The following is a 22,786-nucleotide window of genomic DNA, read 5'->3' on the forward strand; positions in this document are numbered from 1 at the left end:
AAGTCAAAGAAAGTAGGAGCAGGAAGAGCGACGTGATAGGTGCGTCGTCTATCAAAGATTAGTCGGTACTGGAGGAACTGATCGTTCCTCTTAACAAACTGATGACGAACCATAGCATCATAATCTAGATAAGAAGGAGGCAACTCAATATCATCTCCACGTATGGGTATCGCAAGAAAGTTAGCTATACGAGTTGCATAAATTCCACCAAAGAAATCTCCATGAATACGGTTATTATGCAACCTACGTGCAACTATAGCCCCCAAGTTGTATTGTTTATCTCCTAAAACAGCGCTCCTGAGAATGCTAAGATCAGGTACTCACATGTGACATGCTTCATCCTTACCATTTATGCATCTACCTATGAAGAGAGCAAAATAATGTATAGCAGGAAAATGAATGCTCCCTATGGTGGCTTGTGTTACATCTCTAGATTCCCCCATTGTAATACTAGCAAGAAAATATCTAAATTCAAATTAGCGAGGTTCACTTACATCACCCCACTGAGGGAGTTTACAAGCAATGTTAAAATCTTCTAAGTCCATGGTATAAGATTTATCATAAAGATCAAACAGGTCAGTTTGAGAATTGCGTGATGATGAGAATTTAAACCTTCTCACAAATGAATCAGTTAAATAGAGGTATTGACGGTACTTATCTGCCTCCAAGCTCTCCAGATCAGCATTATGCACATATGCATAAATTCCTCTTTAATTCCTGCTTGGATCATGAAATCCTCTGACGGCCATTCACAAGGCCGCACTTGAGCGTCTCTTGGTGGTTCCTCGTCCGCATCGCGTATTGCGGGCCTGGGTCCTTGCTTCCTTGAAAAACCACCTTGGTACATTTTCCTAAACATATTTCTTCCTCTGAAAAATTTCTGAATTTTTTACTAACTCAAAATAAAAGTGAAGCAAACTCAACAAAATTGATAGCAACTACTCCTACAAGTGCCTAGAAGCTATATCATGCATTAAAACTACTTGTGACCATATAAATTTGACATGCAAGCTCAAGAACAGGGTCACCCAAGCAGAATATTTTTGCAATGAATAAAGTACTAGAACAAAAACTAATTGGACCATTGGAGGAGTCACATACCAAGGAACAATCCCCCAAAATAGTTTTGTGAATGGAGCTTTGAGCTAGGAGATCAAAAATGGCAGCAAGATGAGCTAGAACTCGTGCTTGAGCTGGTTAGTGATTTTTTTGGAGGAAGAATGAGTGTGTGGTAGCGGGAATAAGTGGAGGGGAGCCACCATGGGCCCACGAGGCAGGAAGGCGCGCCCTGTACCCTCGTGGCCAGATGCTTGCTCCCCCTGTTGTGCTCTCAGTGCCAGGTATTCTCAAATATTCTAGAAAAAATATATTTAAATTTCAGGGCATTTGAAGAACTTTTATTTTCGGGGTATTTTTATTGCATGGGTAATTCAGAAAACAGACAGAAATTACTATTTTTGCTTTATTTGATATAAATAACAGAAAGTAAAAAGAGGGTACCAAGAGTTGTGCCTTCTAAATTCATCCATCTCATGCCCATCAAAAGGAATCCATTAACAAGGTTGATCATGTCTTGTTAACAAACTCATTTCGAATAACACGAAACCAGAGAATTTTCGAATAACACTAGGTTACCTCAACGGGGATATGCATGTCCCCAACGATAAGAATATCATATTTCTTTTTGACAGTAGGAAGAGGAAATTCAATACCTCCGATAGTAATTGTTGAAAATTTTCCAATAGAATTGATACTGTGGACTTGAGGTTGTTTCCTCGGAAAGTGTATCGTATGCTCATTACCATTAACATGAAAAGTGACGTTGCCTTTGGTGCAATTAATAACAGCCCCTGCAGTATTCAAAAAGGGTCATCCAAGAATAATAGACATACTATCGTCCTCGGGAATATCAAGAATAACAAAGTCCGTTAAAATAGTAACGTTTGCAACCACAACAGGCACATCATCATAAATACCGACAGGTATAGCAGTTGATTTATCAGCCATTTGCAAAGATATTTCAGTAGGTGTCAACTTATTCAAATCAAGTCTACGATATAAAGAGAGAGGCATAACACTAACACCGGCTCCAAGATCACATAAAGCAGTTTTAACATAGTTTCTTTTAATGGAGCATGGTATAGTTGGTACTCCTGGACCTCCAAGTTTCTTTGGTATTCCACCCTTAAAAGTATAATTAGCAAGCATGGTGGGGATTTCAGCTTCTGATATCTTTCTTTTATTTGTAACAATTTCTTTCATATACTTAGCATAAGGATTCATTTTAAGCATATCAGTCAAACGCATACGCAAAAAGATAGGTCTAATCATTTCAGCAAAGCGCTCAAAATCCTCATCATCCTTTTTCTTGGATGGTTTACGAGGAAAAGGCATGGGTTTATGAACCCATGGTTCTCTTCCTTTACCGTGCTTCCTAGCAACAAAGTCTCTCTTATCATAACGTTGATTCTTTGATTGTGGGTTATCAAGATCAACAACAGGTTAAATTTCTACATCATTATTATTACTAGGTTGAGCATCAACATGAACATCATCATTAACATTATCACTAGGTTCATGTTCATTACCAGGTTGTGTTTCAGCATCAGAAATAGAAATATTATTGGGATTCTCAGGTGTGTCGATAACAGGTTCACTGGAAGCATGCAAAGTCCTATCATTTTTTTCTTCTTTTTAGAAGGACTAGGTGCATCTACATTAGCTCTATGAGAATCCTGCTCAATTCTCTTAGGGTGTCCCTCAGGATACAAAGGTTCCTGAGTCACTTTACCTCCTCTAGTTGCAACTCTAACAGCAAAGTCATTATTCTTACTATTCAATTCATTAAGCAAATCATTCTGAGATTTAAGTACTTGTTCTACTTGAGTGGTAACCATAGAAGCATGTTTACTAATAAGTTTAAGTTCACCTTTAACACTAGCCATATAATCACTCAAGTGTTCAATCATATAAGCATTATGTTTCAATTGTCTACCAACATAAGCATTAAAATCTTCTTGCTTAACCATAAAGTTATCAAATTCATCCAAACATTGGCTAGCAAACTTAGCAGGAGGGATTTCAGCTTTATCATATCTATAGAGAGAATTTACCTTTACTACCTGTGTCGGGTTATCAAGACCATGTGTTTCTTCAATAGGTGGTGAATTAAGACCATGTATTTCTTCAACAGGAGGTAAATTCTTAACATCTTCTGCTTTTATACCTTTTTCTTTCATAGATTTCGTTGCCTCTTGCATATCTTCAGGACTGAGAAATAGAATACCCCTTTTCTTCGGAGTTGGCTTAGGAGTTGGTTCAGGAAGTGTCCAATTATTTTCATTGGTCAACATATTATTCAATAGAATTTCAGCTTGATCAATCGTTCTTTCCCTGAAAACACAACCAGCACAACTATCCAGGTAATCTCTGGAAGCATCGGTTAGTCCATTATAAAAGATATCAAGTATTTCATTTTTCTTGACAGGATGACAGTAAATCATATCCTGGGGACTACGCACACTACCAAGATCAAGAGAATTAAACCATATCTTAGCATCACCCTTTATTAAGAACGGAAATAACTTAAGGATATAATAATAGCGAGTTTTCTCATCATTAGTGAACAGGGTGGCTATATCATTTAATTTAGTAAGATGTGCCACAATAGTTTCGGATTCATGGCCATAGAAAGGATTAGATTCAACCAAAGTAATTAACTCAGGATCGATAGAGAAATCATAATCCTCATCAGTAATAAAGATAGGTGAAGTAGCATAAGCAGGATCATATTTCATTCTAGCATTTAGAGATTTTTGTTTAAGCTTAGCTAATAGTTTCTTAAGATCATTTCTATCATTGCAAGCAAGAAAGTCCCTAGCAGTTTCTTCATCCATAACATAACCCTCAGGAACAACACACAATTCATATCTAGGGGGAGAATCTTCATCATCACTTTCATCAATATTATCAGTTTCAATAATTTCATTCTCTCTAGCCCTAGCAAGTTGTTCATCAAGAAATTCACCAAGTGGCACAATAGTATCAAGCATAGAAGTAGTTTCATAATAAGTATCATGCATAGCAGAAGTGGCATCATCAATAACATGCGACATATCAGAATTAATATCAGAAGCAGGTTTAGGTGTCGTAAGCTTACTCAAAATAGAAGGTGAATCAAGTGCAGAGCTAGATGGCAGTTCCTTACCTCCCCTCGTAGTTGAAGGAAAAATCTTGGTTCTTGGATCTTTCAAGTTCTTCATAATGATAAGCAGATATAAATCCCAAGTGACTCAAAGAATAGAGCTATGCTCCCCGGAAATGGCACCAGAAAATGTTCTTGATAACCCACAAGTATAGGGGATCGCAATAGTTTTCGAGGGTAGAGTATTCAACCCAAATTTATTGATTCGACACAAGGGGAGCCAAAGAATATTCTCAAGTATTAGCAGCTGAGTTGTCAATTCAACCACACCTGGAAACTTAATATCTGCAGCAAGGTATTTAGTAGCAAAGTAATATGATAGTAGTGGTAACGATATCAAAAGTAATATTTTTGGGTTTTATAGTGATGGTAACAATAGCAGCGGAAAAGTAAATAAGCGAAGAACAATATATGAAAAGCTCGTAGGCAATGGATCAGTGATAGAGAATTATGTCGGATGCGATCGATCATGTAACAGTCATAACCTAGGGTGACACAGAACTAGCTCCAGTTCATCAATGTAACGTAGGCATGTATTCCGAATATAGTCATACGTGCTTATGGAAAAGAACTTGCATGACATCTTTTGTCCTACCCTTCCATGGCAGTGGGGTCCTAATGGAAACTAAGAGATATTAAGGCCTCCTTTTAATAGAGTACCGGACCAAAGCATTAACACATAGTGAATACATGAACTCCTCAAACTATGGTCATCACCGGGAGTGGTCCCGATTATTGTCACTTCGGGGTTGCCGGATCATAACACATAGTAGGTGACTATGGACTTGCAAGATAGGATCAAGAACTCACATATATTCATGAAAACATAATAGGTTCGGATCTGAAATCATGGCACTCGGGCCCTAGTGACAAGCATTAAGCATAGCAAAGTCATAGCAACATCAATCTCAGAACATAGTGGATACTAGGGATCAAACCCTAACAAAACTAACTCGATTACATGATAGATCTCATCCAACCCATCACCGTCCAGCAAGCCTACGATGGAATTACTCACACATGGCGGTGAGCATCATGAAATTGGTGATGGAGGAAGGTTGATGATGACGATGGCGACGGATTACCCTCTCCGGAGCCCCGAACGGACTCCAGATCAGCCCTCCCAAAAGAGTTTAGGGCTTGGCGGCGGCTCCATATCATAAAACGCGATGAATCCTTCTCTCTGATTTTTTTTCTCCCCGAAAGTGAATATATGGAGTCAAGATTGAGGTCGGTGGAGCGTCAGGGGGCCCACCAGGCAGGGGGGCATGCCCAAGGGGTTAATGAGACGTATCACTGATCCATCCGTAGATGCATCGAGAGTCGTGGATCTGTTTAATACGATGATAACTGATGACAAAAATAATAAGCTTTGTGCAAATTTCACTGACCAGGAGATCTCCGATGCTCTTTCAGATAGGGCCCTTGAAGGCACCTGGCCCAAATGGCTTTCCAGCTAGATTTTTTCAGCGCAATTGGGAGGTTTTGAAGGAAAATATTATCAGGGCCGTTAAGGAATTTTTCAGAACAGGCATCATGCCAGAAGGGGTTAATGAGACATCCATTGTGTTAATTCCAAAAGTTGCCAATCCGGTGAAGCTATCTGAATTTCGGCCTATTAGCCTTTGTAATGTAATTTATAAGGTGGTCTCTAAATGTCTTGTTAATAGATTGAAGCTTCTCCTAGATGACATTATTACCCCTGAGCAGAGTGCCTTTATATCTGGCAGGATGATCACAGACAATGCGCTAATTGCCTTTAAATGCATCCATCACATAAAGCAAGAAAAGGATCCAACAAAAAGTTTTTGTGCCTATAAACTTGATCTATCAAAAGCTTATGATCGGGTTGACTGGAACTTCTTGAGGCAAGTGATGCAAAAGTTGGGTTTTGCTCTCCGATGGATTGACTGGATTATGACTTGTGTCACATCGGTGAGATATTCTGTGAGATTCAATGGGACCCTCTTGGATTCATTTGCACCGTCGTGTGGACTTCGTCAAGGTGATCCGCTCTCCCCCTTCTTGTTTTTACTCGTCGCTGACGGTCTATCTGCAATTTTGAGACAGAATGTTGAAGTGGGCTTGATTACTCCAATAAAGATTTGCAGGCGCGCTCCTGGCATATCACACCTCTTGTTTGCAGATGATACACTCTTATTTTTTGAGGCCTCACATGCACAAGCTGAACAAGTTAAACTCTGCCTTGACCTATATGCAAGTGTTACAGGGCAACTCCTGAACTATAACAAGTGCTCTATTATGTTTGGAGAAGCCTGCCCGATAAATGCACAAGAGGAGGTGCGGGATGTTTTAAATATTACAAGTATGGGATTTGAAGAGAAATACTTGGGGATGCCAACACCTAATGGCAGAATGGCTAAGGGTAGATTTAAGAACTTGCAAGCGCAGCTCATGAAGAGATTAGTACAATGGGGAGATGGGCACCTTGCCCAACCAGGTAGGGAAGTTTTGATTAAGTCCGTTGCCGAGTCACTTCCGGTTTTTGTCATGGGAGTCTTTAAATAAATTACCATGCTCTGTTTGCGATGATCTTATGGAAATGGTCAGGAACTTCTATTGGGGAGCAGTCCAAGGGAAACGGAAGGTGCATTGGAAATCTTGGCAAAAATTGCAACAAACAAAAAGTAAGGGGGGTGCAAGTTTCCATGATTATCGTTTGTTCAACCAGGCCTTGCTAGCTAGGCAGGCCTAGAGACTCCTAACTAGACCTAAGAGTTTGTGTGCAAGATTGCTGAAGAGCAAATATTACCCTAATGGCAAGCTTGAGGACACGGTCTTCTCACGTAATGCTTCTTCAACTTGGATGCTATCAGTCATGGCCTTGATCTGCTTAAGAAAGGTTTGATATGGAGAGTGGGAAACGGACGGAACATTCGAATATGGAGGGATGCTTGGATCCCTAGGCCTTTTTCTTATAGTCCAATTTCAGTGCAAGGCACATGCAGGTACCGGTGGGTTTCCCAACTATTGAGAGAAAATGGCTCCTGGAATGCAAACTTGCTACAAGAAGCTTTTCTTCCCTGTGATGTGCATGAAATTCTGAAAATAAGGGCTTCGCCAAAGCTAGGCAATGATGTGCTTGCTTGGGGACCAACAAAAAATGGTGTTTTTACAGTTAAGTCGGCATACACTATGGCCTTTGAGGAAACGTGTAGGCTGACTGAAGAACCATCAAGCAATGCTCCGGACAGCCACCACACATGTTGGAGAATTATATGGAAGAGCCTTGTACCGCCTACCGTGAAGAACTTCGCTTGGCGTGTTGCGCCTAATTCTCTCCCCACTTGGCAAAACAAACATAAATGAACTTTAGAGCTCTCAGGAACTTACCCGATCTGCGGGCACAAGGAGGAGGATTCCTTCCATGCTTTATGTAGATGCCCTCTAGCGGTGCAAATGTGGAGATGTATGTCTACTGTAGGGCGTTTGCCGAAGCTGGAAGAACTGAAAAATACAGGCACTAAATGGTTACTTGAGGCGCTGCAGACACTTACTGATATTGAGCGATGCATGCTACTGATGACGCTGTGGCGGGTATGGCATAACAGGAACGAGGTAACTCACAACAAGGACCCTCCGCCAATGGATGTGTCCAAAAGTTTCTTGGTGAGTTACTTAGACTCTCTTTTAACACTCAATCAGTCGGACGAGGAACAGATCAAAGGGAAACATGTGATATCATATGATCAGACTACTTTGCCTCGTGAGATAGTAAACTCAGCTGCTACTGCTCCATGGACGTTGCCGATGGATGGCTGGACTAAACTGAATACGGATGGAGCCTGGACTGCCGCTGGTGGTGCGGGTGCTAGTATGGTCCTTCGAGATAGTGCGGGAGAGATCATCTTTACATCATGTAGGGTGCTATTCTCCTGTAGGAATGCCTTAGAAGCAGAGCTCAGTGCCTGCATGGAGGGACTTTTAATTGCAATCCAAAGAACGAAGCTGCCTATCTATGTGGAGATGGACTCTTTGCAAGTTGTAAGGATGATAAATGATGTGGCCATTGATAGATCAGTCTTTACCTCGCCGGTGGAGGAAATCAAGTTTCTTAGAATCTCCGTACAACTATTTTTACTCATGTTCATCATAGCCAAAATAATGTTAGTGATTATTTAGCAAAATTTGCTAAAACTGAGAGTAGAACCGTCATTTGGCTTAACTCTGGCTTGTCAGAGGTTATTGATCTTTGTGGACCGTGACTTTACCACTTGAGTAATACAAAGTTCACCTGCAAAAAAAAAAAGAAATGATCCAACCCGAAGACACACAAATGTAGTGAACAACAACCAGATTCGAGCAAATCCACCGAGGATAGATCCATCGGAGACACACCTTCACATGCCCACCACCGATGCTAGACGCATCAACGGAACGGGAGCTAGGCGGGGAGACATTTATTCCATCTTCAGGGAGCTGCCGCCGTCTCGCCTTCCTGAGCAGGACACAAAACCTAACAAAACTCAAAGGAACGACTAACAACGGAGGCCTCCCGCCGGCTCTTGCCAGGATCCACCGCGCCCCATGGCCCTAGGGCCACTGGAGACGAGGCGGACCTGCGCCGGCGCCGGTGAGAGGCACGAACCCTAGCTTTTTTTGGAAGAGGAGGAGCTTCAACGAAGAAATTTCTTAGAGGATCTTCACCTGCTAAAATTTGATAGGCACGAACGATAAATTCACTAAGTTTTAGGAACCAAAAACTTGAAACCATGCGAGGGATTGCGGGAACCAAATGAGTTAGCGGATCACGAGGCAACAATGCGGCTGGGCACAACCGAGTAGGTGCATGCCCCCACACCTACGTGCCTCTGCGGTTTTTCATGTGTTTTCGTTCTCTTTTTATGTTTTTTGATTTTTGAAAACCGGAAGCATGGTGCTCCTGCCTCCTGCAATTCAATGGTAGAATATAGTTAGAGGAAACTGCATAAAAAACGGACCAGATACATATGTCACAGACTGACAAAGTGATGAAAAGCACAATCAAAGCGTACCACCATACACGATGATAAACCAAGAAACGTTGTAGAAGAAGCCCCCCGTTATATTGTGTCCTCTTTGCACCATCTGCCGAAACAAATCCAAGTCCATCGTATTCCTGTTAGGAGGGTAAGAAGACCTCTGACAAGCTTCTACTGGAGCATGGAAGACAAATTATTAGAAGCACCATACTACCACATCACAATCACCATCATGGTATGACCTAGGATTTGAAATTGGCAGATCGATGTAACATATACAAAAGGGAATTCGGGATTTCTAGAGAAAAAGAGAAGCTTGGGAGGGACGGGAGGCAAGGGGGGGAGGGGAATTCAGATTGACGAAGCTTGCCCCAAGCTGGAGCCGACGGAAAACAAGCTTTGATCACACCATGATCCTCCCATGTACGTAGCTAATGTCTCACGCATATAGAACCACTTGATCAACACTTGTAACAAAGAGGATTGCCCTTTCTTCACCAGATGACGATCCAAGATGGCTTATGGAACGGTTTCAGTTACATCCAACTCCAGTGGCGATGACAAATCAGTGAAGACTAGTGTATGATTTGGTATTTGTTGCTTCAACCGAGACACGTAAGGCACTTGATGAACTTTGCTGGATAGCGGTAGAGCCAATTCATAAGCCACTGGCCCCACTTGGTTGACCATCGGAAAAAGGACCAAAATACTTGTACGCAAGTTTGGGATATGGGCGAGCTTCCGCAATTTGTTGAGCATAAGGGTGAAGCTTCACATAAACCTGTTCTCCAATTTGAAACTCACAAGGAGAGTGATTTTCATCACCATAACGTTTAATAATATACAATATTATTAGAATTAGTTGTCATTTCTTTTTTCCCTAGAATTACTTCTCTACTTGATTTGTGTCTGCTCAATGAAATCTGAATGGCAAAAGGAATTTCGGATGAAGCGGCTCACTATGTTTTTCTGGCTTAATATACCAATAAACGATAACAATGTTTTAGGTAACACAATGAAGATTCATGCACATACTACACAACACTAACCGAAGGTTGGACTCATTAAGGTTTAAAACTTACGAAGTCGCCATAGACTACTCACTATTGATAGGAACGCCGCTTTCAATTGAAAAAGAACAATCTGCTTTGATAAGATGAACAGAGCGTCAAATCTGAGGTTGTGGCAGGTCACAGTGTGTAGTTAGGTCAAGACACCAAAAGGCAGACAACTCAAGGAATACAACGCACATTATGAAAATATTTCTGTCGGCATTTCCAAGAAAGGTTCATATTGAGAGGAAGGCTCAAAAGCGCCTTCCAATTGGTACATATAGTTAGATACAAATATTTTGCCAACATGTTACACAACCTGAAATATACAATAACATCATCTTACAATAGTTTTATTAGATCAAATTCCCAAAGAGTGCCTATAAATAAAAATTTCAAAGAGAACAAAAGACAACAATCTTTTTGCATTACGCGTATCTGTGTGCTTCTTGATATATAACTTAAAAGTGTTAGGGCAAGCATAACTATAGCGCCGAGCACGTTATGAACGAAAGGTGGGTTCACAGCTCCAAAGTAGGTCCTGTGTACAGGTCTCTTCTAATAACAAAGTTGTCACGGGGCTGGTATTCTTCCAGCCAGACAAATTCAGACTCCCTTGTTCGGTCCCATAAAATGCCTGGAGAAACAATAGCAAACATGTAAGTAATTGAGATACTGAAGCCGTCCTTTGTTAGTAAATCATGGTTGTTCTTCGTCCAGGGGAGATCACGGCACTGACCCGTCGGGTGCGACTTTTGGCGTCTCCGGAAGTAGGAGCAATGCCTCCCATCCTTTGACGAGTAAGGAGGAGACAAGATGTCCAAGATAGCACAGGGAGTGATGGCTTTCAGGGCATGGACATTCCCACCCCCTGTTGGACGAAGCACCATCGCCGCGCAAGGCGCAGATATTTCACCATCCCTCACAACCTTGGCTGGTCTGACTGCCAGCACCAAACAAGTTTGAAATCAGTTGTGCGTACGTGTTTCAGTCGGAAACATTTGGATATTGACAATCATGTATACTTTAGTACGTCAACAGAGTTGAGCGCAGATATTTTCTGATTATGACATCTTAACGAAAAATAAGAGTTTCCATTTACGAACTCTCGGTCCACAGCAAAGTCCAAGACAGACAAATGCAGTACTGACAGCAGTGGCAAAGAAAATTACATTTTAGCAGAATTTCTTATAGCATAGGGGATAAAAAACCAGATATAACCTCAAAAAATATTGAGGAAATGAAACAATAAGATTCATCTTAGGGCTTTTCATGTATCTGGACCATATTCTTTGTGTTACAAGGTTCAAGAACTGGTGCACACTCCTCATAAAGTATTGTACAATCTCAAAACTGTGATGCATATATAAACACCTAAAGAAAACAAAATCATCTATGATCAAGATAAAACCTACCTTTTGATAAGTTACCGGGTTCCTCTATATCAATCCAATCATACGCTTTGACATGCACTTTACCATAGAGAAGTTTGCTGAGCACAGTCATGCCTGGATGGTTGTGCAGTGGAATGATGGATGATGCTGGTATGCAATATATTCCAATCTGCAGGGAGAATGTGAAAGGACATTGGGCAACTTCAAAACATATTAAAAGCACAAGAGATAAAAGAGGACTAATGGTGATACAATCATACAAGTGCTGCAGATACAAATAAAATAGCATGACAGTGGGTAAGTAGTTGATGGGGCTTACAGAGAAGCTTTTGCACTCATATATATGACGATATCTAATCGCTGGGCTTGAATGGAGCACTGTTTTCCTATTCAACACTCGTGGTCTTCTCCAAACACGAACAGCTTGTGCTTCACACTCAAGTCCAACATCAGAAGGTGTGATCATATCTGTTAAGGTGTAAGTTAAAGTTCATGAAAATTCTACTGCCAAGCAAGTATAGATGCTGATGGACACAGGTGAGGTCAAGTGCCAGAAAGACCATAACAGGGCATTTAAAGAAACAAAGCAATTCATTGAATGAGGCTACGATTACAGCAGCATCAGAAAAAGTGAAATTGGTGCAACGTCACAACCTCCTCTGCTCACAAGTGCATTATGTCTGAAGTTTCTATTTATTCAGGATAGCATAGGAACACGCTCAATAAATAAAATACTACTGTACTTAGTAGTAAGGCACTTAACAGTAAGGCATTTAGTTTGGTTATCACTGATTCCCCATGTAGTTCTTACCTAATACAGCACGAACATTTTCGACGGCTTCAGGAGATGATGGCCCCTTTTCAGATAATGATGCTTTGCAGACCTCATAAAGCTTCTGGATTGCAGCCATAGAAGGCAAGGCCTTATATAAGTTAATAAGTTAATAATTTAATAAATAAGTCTCAGCCCTCAGAAGAATTCACTCTGAACACATTCTTCCGAGACAGATTGAACAATCCTTGACAGCCTGTTCCAGTAAGAAAAGAGAATTAACATCAACAAAAATCGGCGAATGGAAACGCACGCTGCATTTAACTTGTGGTCAATTCGTGAAAGGGAAAGAGAAAGGCCACTCGTGCTCCTTCCTCTCCCATTAACAGGTGGCTAACTTGTGACTAATGTGACTAATCTTTCTGTACTACATTAGTACAGATCCAACCAATAACATGAACACCAATGTGTTATCGCCGTAGAACATGACATGAACACTAGTGCCTAGATTTACGTAAACACCATATACGAATTCAACCTTTTGTTCCTAGGTTTACATAAATTAGTACTCCCTCCGTAAAGAAATATAAGAGCATTTAGATCACTACTTATTTCTTTACGGAGGGAGTATTTGCATAAACCCTAATTACATATGACCACTAGTGCCTAGATTTACTCCATCCAAACAAGCAGGGATTCCTTGTAGAATTACTAGGGTTAAGGGACGGCTCAAAAACAGGGATATAGATGGATGAGATCCAACCGAGCACTAGGAACAGACCAAAACTGCTGGATAGAACCAAGAACGGAGGCAGCGGGGATGCAGTACCTTGGAAGGGGCGACGAGAGAGGAGGAAAGACGGTCCCGTGGAGCTCTCTTCCGCTGCTCATGAGAGACTTCCCATCTTGTACTTGCAACTTACTCGGTTGGTGAAGAAAAGGGCACCTCACCAGAAATGATGTTGAGATTCGCAACGCAAATGGACTTCCTATCATGTTCTAGAGGATGGCCGACTTCCCATCTTTGTACAATTAAACTTCTTAATGCTTAATTTCGTGTTCTTCAGGTTTAGATGGTGTAATTAGCAATTCATCTCAATGCTGTCTAAAATTTTTTAACAACAACAAAAATTAGTGCTTAAAAATGCCCTTTTAGAGCGCAAAAATCTCCCCTTTTCAGGAAAGTGTACCATAGTATGGAAGGCTCGAACATGCATGTGGTTATTTATGGAGAATATACTGTTCACTCGAAACACGTTTGCCGGTTGCTCTCATCGTTTCATGGTGGAGGAGTTGAAGAATCTACTTGCTTCCATACAGGTGGAGAAGTGGAGTAGCCGCATCACAAAGCCCATCCGACCTTTTTCTATAAGAAGAAATATGCAACGGTGTTTAATTAAGCCTTGTGTGGATGGACTTGTGTTGATTCTTTGTCACTTGTGCTTCACACTGAGTGTTGTTTAAGCAAAAACGCCTATAAGCAAGCAGGAAGAAGTAGCGCGTCCTCCATCATCCCTTTCAGGTCCTTTTCATATTTTGTTTTTTGAAGTGCAAAAACATCTTTAAGATGGAGTTTTTTTTTAGAAAAGAAGAATTACTCCCGGCCTCTACATCTGGGCGATGCATGCAGCCATTTTATTAATTATTCACAAAGACCTTACAAAATAGTACATCAGGTAGTCTGAAATCACCATCTTAACAATATGTGTCGCTACTCCTATCCACTTGATGACGGAGATAGTAATTGATAATAATATCCTTACAACTATCCCTTGCAGAAGCCATCACACGGGGTGAAATAATATACACTAACAAACCATCCAAACAAATAAGCAGAATTTCACAATCTCACGAGCCACCGTGTTAGCCTGCCTTTTAATTTTAATCTGGCTAAAGCACAGTAAAAGCTTTGTGGTGCCTACCGTTTCTGTCTTCAAATCAAGGAGAGCGGCCTGGTTGCTTTGTGCCTCGTCTCCTCACCTTCTTGGGTAGAGATCGGACATGGCGAGTTCCCTTGTTTTCACTTGTTATAGGTGTGGTTCTAATCCTAGGGATTAGTGTGGTGTTACTTGCTTTATTTGACATTGTATCTGCCGTTTAGCGTTATGCTGGTCGCTTGGCCCTTTTTTTGGAATGATGATACATCTTTTCATGGTGTATTCTTTCCATGATGTATTCTAGCAAAAAAAAAGGAGGATGGACCCGTTGAAAGCTTCATTAGAAACAAAAATAGTACGCAAATAAACAATCATTTTCAGAGTGATTGAACGGTGTAGAGTAATTTCAATGTAAAGGTACGGGCTTTGCTATATCCACGTAAATATTCTAGGTAAACTTACGTAAGAGCTGGCTTGTCAATAATTGATTGGAAGAAAGAATTGCCTGGTCCCACCCATCTGAAAATCAGGGGGTAGAGAGTATTAGATTTGAAAGTTTATATAGAGTACGTAGGGAGGTTACGTAGGTCTAGGATTATTATAAAGGTACACACGCGGAGCTCAGCTTCTTCTTCACTCGAACATGTAGGAATAAAATCCCCTGCGGAAAGGAGTATCTCGCCAACCGAGAATCTGGCCACAACACACATACTAGCGGAGCCACAGTCAGCAGAAATAACAAAAAACATAGATAAACTTCCTCTCTTCTCCAGAAATCCCTTCATTTCTTAGATGCTAAGCTCTCCAAAAGTAAAATAAGATCTTCGAACGCACGGGAATTCTCACATTATCAAGCATAACGAACAACCAAACCGAGTTAAGAGTTGGAATAAACCTCTTCACCCCAAAGTTCCTAAACATCCCTAATAGCCAAATGTAATGCACATGCCTTTGTACAAGACACTAAGGCGTGAAAATTATTCTCATCTTCATCACCACAAATAGTGCACGGTACCTGAGATAGCCTGATGATGTTTCACTCAATTAACTTGAACTGACAAAATGTTAGACGCCACGCGTCATGCAAAAACTGTAATCTTCTGAAGCACATTAGCTTTCCAAATGATGGTACACAATTTTCTTTCTCCATCTGCCTCACCACTAAACTGCAGAAGAACCCTCCGCGCATCGTCATGAGGATAGAATAGATGTCTAACAAGATTCACATCCAACTCCTCAAACCGAATATGAATAAATCAGACACACACTTCAGTCTTTCTTTTTACTAGTAATTTTTAGACCTATATTCCTAAGACGCCAATTATCTCTCATCAAGATGAGCATAAGTGAGACTGGAGGGGCCCATTCCAAATGATAAGCAGGGTGTACCGTAAACAAACCATTTTTTGGCTGGTGCCAGGCAACGAAGCCTTCCATAAAGTTGTATGTGTTTTATTTGCAAATTTTGCTCCTTATCACATCACAAGTTCGAAAAAGGATTCCATTGTTCAATCCAATACCCTCCTATTTCTAAGGACTCTTCTCTATACTCGTCACCAACTCCTCCAGTCTCACTACAACTCAAACCATGCTTAGGTAGAGATTGTGTTCTTGCTTCTATCACGTCACACGTTCAGAATAGGAAGCATCAGGAAATACTATGTTATTGAGCAAAATAGATAGACCAGCATGAACCACACGCTATACAAAGGTAAAACACAGCTGCACAATGACCTAATTCTTTTTCCCTGAGCAAAGATTGTTTTGGAAGGTCCATGCTTTTTCATTTTGGAGCCATTAAGCTAGAAAACGATCATTTTCTTTCTCAAAAACAAAGACTATATTCCCCGCAAAAAATAATAAAGACTATAAACAAGCCCAGAGGGATCAACACTATTTATTTGCAACGGTTCAGCATGAAAAGCTAAAACTCTGTCAGCCACACACCTTAGGAACTTGCAATTTGATGCATCCAAACTTCAACTTCAATCAATCAGCCATCAAATCATGTTCTTCCTCCAGTTTTAGGAACCGGGGAGTTGGTCATTGGAAATCTAGATGAGAGCTGGATCTAACAAGGACAGATGAAAGATAAACAACACAGGTGGTGTTACTTAAACCGCGAGTAGGCTAAATCGACAGGTATAACAACGTCAACCTACGTTCCAACATTAGTGCTGCATAAGATAGCACTTCACCAGAAGTGTTTAATATAACCTACTAAATCAACGATTAATGCTAGCTATCATCTCTACCAAATAACGTCTCGCCCATGCGCCTCACCGCCTTCTCATACTCTGCCTTTTGAAAGTCGCTGAACCTGGAGGTGTCAGCCATCAACAGCTCTGAATACTTCTCATAAAGCGTTGTTTCCTTCTTGTCCTTTGCTTCCTGTTGCTTCAGTTTGGCGAACTCAAGCTTCTCTTTCGAGAGACGGAGCTGCACCTCTGACATCTTCTCCCGATCCTTCATAAGCATGGTCTGAAGATCCACTGCACGTTTGATGTCCTCCTGCACCTCAGACGAACAAGGCAACGCCTTGCCTTTGCGTTTTCGTTTGAGCTTTGTCACCTTGCAACTTTGCGCATCTGTTTTGCTTTCAGGAACATTTTCCCTCACTGCTATCCCATGATCGGGCTTCTTCAAGACTTGTGTATCGTCCTTTTCAGGAAGGTTTCCCATGGCCGTTGCTCCATCATGGTCTAGTGCCTTGTAACCCTGTTTAAGTGTTCCTTTTTCAGGCTCATCTTCTCTCGATACTCCCCCATGTTGCAACTCGCTGGACTTCGAATTACCAGCCAACAGCTCACTCCCAGGCAGAAACTCATTGTACCACGAAGCAGCAGTCATCAACAGTTCTGGTTGCTTCTCTGATATTAATGCTTCATTGTCCTTTCTTTCTGGCGGCTCTATTCTGGAAGGTTCAAGGTTTTGATCTGCGTGCAGCAGTTGTACCCCTGTCATCTCCCCTGGATTAGTCTTTAGCATGTTCTGAAGATCCAGTGAGCATTGAATATCTTTTTCCACCTCACCTTTACCTTCATATTTCTCCTTCGCAGTGACGCTACCTTCTTCGCTTGTCTCTTTTTCAGGGTCATCCTCAGTATCTTCAGAGGATGACGTGTAGTCCCCAGACTCAGACAGCTTAGCTTTTCTGGAGGACAAAGACAAGATGTAGGATTTCCATTTGGGTTGGTCCCAGACAACTTTCCAGCAGTGGTTATAAGCAAAACGACGTTTTACTTCCTCAAGATACATCGCCCGTGCTTCCGCGTTGAACATCACCCATGTTTTGTCCATCAGCTGCATATTGTCAGACAGGTCACTAGGATATTTTGCCTTGACCTGGCACCAGCAGTCATCGAAGCGGGCAATCTTTGGGATCATCTTATGCCAATGACACCTCAAATGTGCTGGTTCCCTTCTCCTATCTTTAGGGGTGTTGCTGTTGTATGCTGCTATAACATCCGCCCAGTACACGTCATACTTCTTGATCTTTGGGCTATTCAGCCAAATACGTATCTACAGTTCCAGCACAAAGTGGTTCAAAAAACATTTGAATGTCGTAACAACATGAAAAGAAAAGGAGCAAACAAGCTTACCAGCCTTATGTCCTCCTGTTCCGTCCAGTGTAATCGCTTAGCAGTCCGGTCAGGTTCAGCAGTCTCATCATTGACTATATCAATGTCTTGTTCTTCTTGACGAGTTTCCATACATGGGGTGCCTGAATCAGACGCTGATGTGGACGGCATAACTAGAGCAGGTGGTGGAGGCGGCATCCGTGGTGGTAAAGAGTATGGAGCATACTGAGGTTGGACAACAACGTACTGGACATTCGGTGGGTATAGGTGTTGCTGTGGGAATTGGTGGAAAGGGATATTCATGGCATACGGCGGTTGTGAAAGTTGCATATGCTGAGAAAATTGCGGGTGGCAAAAATTCACAGGATTGGGTATTGATGTTGGCTCATTTGGACAATTCTTACGATTTAATGAACCACCAGGTGGGCGTGGACTCATTGTAACAAAAGGCAATTGCTCTTCTGCTGAAATATCCAATGTGATCAAATGAGCGGGTGTTGCATGGGGAGGAATGGATGCCTGAACCAACTAAAGTTTTCCATCACAGGATAAATTGAAACGTACCAAAAGAGATATAAACTTGTAACAGTTGCTTTCTGCCTTCTGGTTTATTACTATGTGGGCCTTGCCTCAAACAGTCAGCAGAAATATGCACACATGATCTCGCTGTACACCACAGCAGTGTAGCAATCCACAGTATAGTGTGTGTTGAAAGGTGTCACGCCCCTGAGAAAACCCATTGTCAAGCAAACATGCCAAATTATGTGAAAAATGTATCGAACTAACAATATATCAGTTCAACCAAACCTCTAAATACATAAAAAAATGTGGTGCTATCTTCCAAATTAGTGCTTGGAGAACTAGATTAAACTAAACAGCAACTTGGCTGTGAATGTATTCCGGAACACCAAAAATTTCAGATACCATAACAAAAGGATGCAACCTAGAGTACTCAACCTGCAGACTAAAATTACAAGAATTCAACTCGAGAATTATTTTTGCAAATGCAGGAGCTTTCAAAGTCAATAATCATAATTTATATCAGAGTTTCCTGAGTTACCTCAGCCTCAGCACTGCTAAACAGGTACTCATTCCGTAACTTAATATAAGAAGTTTCTTGACACTGCCATAGTGTAAAAAAACGCCTTATATTAAGTTATAGAGAAAGTAACATCTATCTTAATAGAAAGCCACATCATTTTCTTCAATGGAGTTGCAAGTTCCCCAATTTCTGATAGCACCTAAAGATCACTCCAAAGTTGCTTATGAGGAAAACTTATTTTGATAGCACCTAAAGATCACCACTTAGTTTTATAGAACTAGAATTTCTCAGAACATTCATTAGCATCTAAATCTCCTTATCTTTTCTCTATTAAGATTTTGTTTACCAACATCACAGTGCTGTCAAGGGGCTGATTCTACCCGCATTCCCAGTCCAATTCAACTCCCACACAAACATCCTGCCGTGAGACACCACCATGCTCTAATGGGCATCCTCCATACCTTCCATGTATCGGTATTACGCGATTGTTTTTAGACAAAGTGGATAGGCTAACTGCTAACCAAACTAGTCATAAAACAGAACTGAGACACATTGTTGCTAGAAGGAATATCGATACCATCATAATTCCAAATCACCAGAACCCGAGATCAAAGTATGATGACTAAAATTCAACACATATAATCTGCAATGAAAATTACTAGCACTAATCCGGTGGGACAAAAAAAATTAACCTTGAACTGGGCATCCAATTGGTCTGTCTCACACGATGAGCCCTACCATCTGACGTATCCGACACCTAACCGTACGAAAATCAACACCGCAACGCAACCAAAGTAATGGTTCTTGTCCATTTCAACCTTGGAGGGAAATCGAGAGGGGGAAAGAGATGTACCGCGGGCAGCGGCAGGGCGCGAAGGGGAAAGTTTGGTCGCTGTTGCTGGATTTGGGATGTCGCCGGACCCGGGGAAGCGGGGCAATACGACGGGAGTGGAGAGCCAGTGCCAGCTCCAGGCCGCAGCTACAGCCGCCGCTGCCGTAGATCGAGGCCGGCGCAGGCCGCGGGGATGGGTCGAGGGTTTTGTTTCTTCGGTTTGCGCAGTTGCGATTTTGGGGGTGCGCCAGGACGGTGACTCGGTGAGTGGGAACTTGGGAAGCAAAACAAGCAATTTTTGGGAGTAAATTACAGGTTTGGTAAATCAACTCGTTGGCGTTTTTTTAACACGGTAAATCGCAGATGTTCAAAAAACGCACAAACACAAACTTTATTCTGATAAGAAACTGAGCCGGCACAACATCGTAAGATTGACGAAATCTTTACGGGTGTATATGCAAAACACTTCAATGAAGTTCTTGTGTATACCAAAGTACGTAATATCTATGGTCCCGCATACAGTCCTGGATACGGTGCTTCGTTCCCCTATTGTCATGGAGCATTGCACACTCGCCCAATGCTTTTTTACAAAACAACTCTTCAAACTTTTCGTAATCCAATCACACGCGAGGCCATCCCACCTTTGTAACTTTGCGATACGGCTCCTCGATCTATCACAAATTCATTCGAGGTCGTGCGAGTTGAAACTCCTATGTCTTTCGAGTCCTAATGTACTATGTTAAATATTGTGCAACCGTGTTCACTCAATAGTATAAAGAATATTACCATAATCATATAACTATTATTGTAATACTTAGTGGATTTTAACCTTACTTAAGGTGCCACCCCCTATCCTACATCTAGTGCCATATCACCAGTCAAGGTCGGTCAAAGCAAGTCGAAGGATAAAGACCCCTAAAAAGAATAAGTCAATAAAGGAAACAAAGAAGCAAAAAGACTCAAGCCTAAGTAAGAAAGTCTCTTCTAGTGTAGAACACCCCCTCTCCTCCAATGGGCCACTTCCTACCTCCTAGACCAACAAGGAGCAAATGGGCGAAAGGACGAGAAATTATCTAGTCCTACTGCACATCCTTATTTTAAGGATAGTCTTGGTCATTTTTTAAGAACCCCTAGACCATAAAAGCCCCACATGGGCATGTAATCAACTCAGTCTCATTAAAATATACTCAAGTGAAGGGTCACGATCTACCATCACTCTAAATCTCCTAGGCATCAAAGTTCATGCTCGCGTGCAGCACCCCTCATTCCCGAATTAGTCAACCGTCAGACTTCCTTCCACATGCGACGTCGTTGGCGCATCGTTGCTGACTCTGGGTAGCTCCTGGCAAATGCCTCGGCAGCGTCCCTGCGCCTCACTGGTGCTCGTTGCGGCGCCGCTATGTTCGGTCTTGTACCTTCACATAAATTGTTTGACGCGAACAAAAAATCAGGCAATAGACTAGCAGAACTGAAAACATAAACACTTTGAAGAAAAATGTGTTGATCTTGTAGCAAATATATCCATGCATAATGGTGTGGTTCGTGTTGGGTAACGTAGCAGTAATTCAAAAAATTCCTACGTGTCACCAAGATCAATCTAGGAGATACTAGCAACGAGAGAGAGGGAGTGCATCTTCATACCCTTGAAGATCGCTAAGCGGAAGCGTTACAAGAACGCGGTTGGTGGAGTCGTACACGTAGCGATTCAGATCGCGGTCGATTCCAATCTAAGCGCCGAACAACGACGCCTCCGCGTTCAACACACGTACAGCCTGGAAACGTCTCCTCCTTCTTGATCCAGCAAGGGGAGAGGAGAAGTTGAGGGAGAACTCCGACATCACGACAGCGTGGTGGTGATGGAGCTCGTGGTTCTCCGGCAGAGCTTCGCCAAGCGCTACGGAGGAGGAGGTGTAGGAGAGGAGGAGGGGCTGCGCCAGGGAAAGGGTGTGATTGCCCTATCTCTCCCTCACTATATATAGGGGGAAGGGGGGAGGAGGAGGCGCCCTAGGGTTTCCCTAGGGTAGGGGCAGCGGCCACATGGGAAACCCTAGATGGGTTTGGGCGCCCCCACCCCTAGGAAACTTGCCCCCCAAGCTGGGAGGGGTTGTTGCCCTAGGGGAGGCACCCTATGAGACGCCCGGATAATTAAGCTACAATAATTCCCTGCTAATGATGCCATGTCATCATAATTATTGTTGTTAAACTCGCATTGATTTGAATCCGGTCCAAATTCAAATTTAAATTAAAGTCAAGATTCAAAATTATCAAACGTGCAAAAAAAAATGTTTAAGTTGTTATAAATAATTATTTGGTAATATTAGTGGGAAATCAACTTTTTACAAAATGGCTAAATGCTCTAAAAATAAATAAAACGAAAAAAAGGAGAAAGGAACCCCCCCTAATGGGCCACAGCCAACCTGGCCACCAGTCAGGCCGGCCCACTCCCACACCCCTCCCTGGCCTACATGGCCCCGCTCCCCCGATCTAAACCCTAGCCCGATCCACCACCACCCACCCCACTTTCCTCACTCCCCTCGATCTCCCTCTCCCTGCCCTGTTCTGGATCGGGAGCGGGCGCCCCCGACGCCGCCCGTCACCAATCCCGCCGCACCTCCGTCCTCCTCCTCCTCGGCGTCACCTCGCCGGCTCTACCTCACCGCCCCGACCCCGATGTCGCGCCGCCCCCGTCGCGCCAAACCTCCCCGGTCCGCCGTCGTCACCGCCTCCTGGACGCCGCTGCCCCCTGGCGCCGATCGACACCGACCCTCGCCGGAGCCGCCCCGTGTTGCCTCGTCCTCGACCTCCTCCTCAACCGCGGCTCCTCCGAGCCTCGCCGGCGTTCCCCAACGGGGGTGAGCCGTCGTCCGTCTTCCTCTTCCCCCTCTGCCCCGATGCGTCCACCACACCCCGCCGTGGCCACGCGCTGGTCGCGCCCGCCGCGCGCGCCTGCGAACCGCGGCCCTTCTCGGTGCCCTCACTGCGCCCGCGCCCCGCCTCTATCCCGCGACCGCGTGCCCGCCGGAGCTCTGTCGCTCGGGCCGCCCCTGCAC

At 42.7% G+C, this 22,786-nt stretch overlaps 2 protein-coding genes across 4 annotated transcripts; both read right to left on the reverse strand.

Annotated features, from left to right (window-relative positions):
- Positions 1–10,437: 10,437 nt before the first annotated feature.
- LOC119301284 (plant cysteine oxidase 5-like) lies at positions 10,438–13,369 on the reverse strand. Of its 2 annotated transcripts, XM_037578233.1 has the most exons (6): positions 13,234–13,368; positions 12,444–12,660; positions 11,952–12,100; positions 11,654–11,801; positions 10,978–11,181; positions 10,438–10,875 (listed from the first exon to the last, which is right to left on the reverse strand). In XM_037578233.1, the coding sequence occupies exons 2-6, from the start codon at positions 12,541–12,543 to the stop codon at positions 10,760–10,762; spliced, it is 717 nt and encodes a 238-aa protein (XP_037434130.1). In that variant the 5' UTR covers positions 12,544–12,660; positions 13,234–13,368; the 3' UTR covers positions 10,438–10,759. The 2 variants fall into 2 exon arrangements, with proteins under 2 accessions (XP_037434130.1, XP_037434129.1); XM_037578232.1 differs by having other exon boundaries at positions 10,438–11,181; positions 13,234–13,369.
- Positions 13,370–16,391: 3,022 nt separating this feature from the next.
- Positions 16,392–19,988, reverse strand: LOC119301286. Of its 2 annotated transcripts, XM_037578235.1 has the most exons (4): positions 19,758–19,988; positions 18,427–18,588; positions 17,884–18,326; positions 16,392–17,803 (listed from the first exon to the last, which is right to left on the reverse strand). In XM_037578235.1, the coding sequence occupies exons 3-4, from the start codon at positions 18,298–18,300 to the stop codon at positions 16,520–16,522; spliced, it is 1,701 nt and encodes a 566-aa protein (XP_037434132.1). In that variant the 5' UTR covers positions 18,301–18,326; positions 18,427–18,588; positions 19,758–19,988; the 3' UTR covers positions 16,392–16,519. The 2 variants fall into 2 exon arrangements, with proteins under 2 accessions (XP_037434132.1, XP_037434131.1); XM_037578234.1 differs by having other exon boundaries at positions 17,884–18,588.
- Between the last annotated feature and the right edge of the window lie 2,798 nt (positions 19,989–22,786).

The sequence above is a fragment of the Triticum dicoccoides genome, chromosome 5A (assembly GCF_002162155.2).
Source record: "Triticum dicoccoides isolate Atlit2015 ecotype Zavitan chromosome 5A, WEW_v2.0, whole genome shotgun sequence".
NCBI lineage: Eukaryota > Viridiplantae > Streptophyta > Magnoliopsida > Poales > Poaceae > Triticum > Triticum dicoccoides.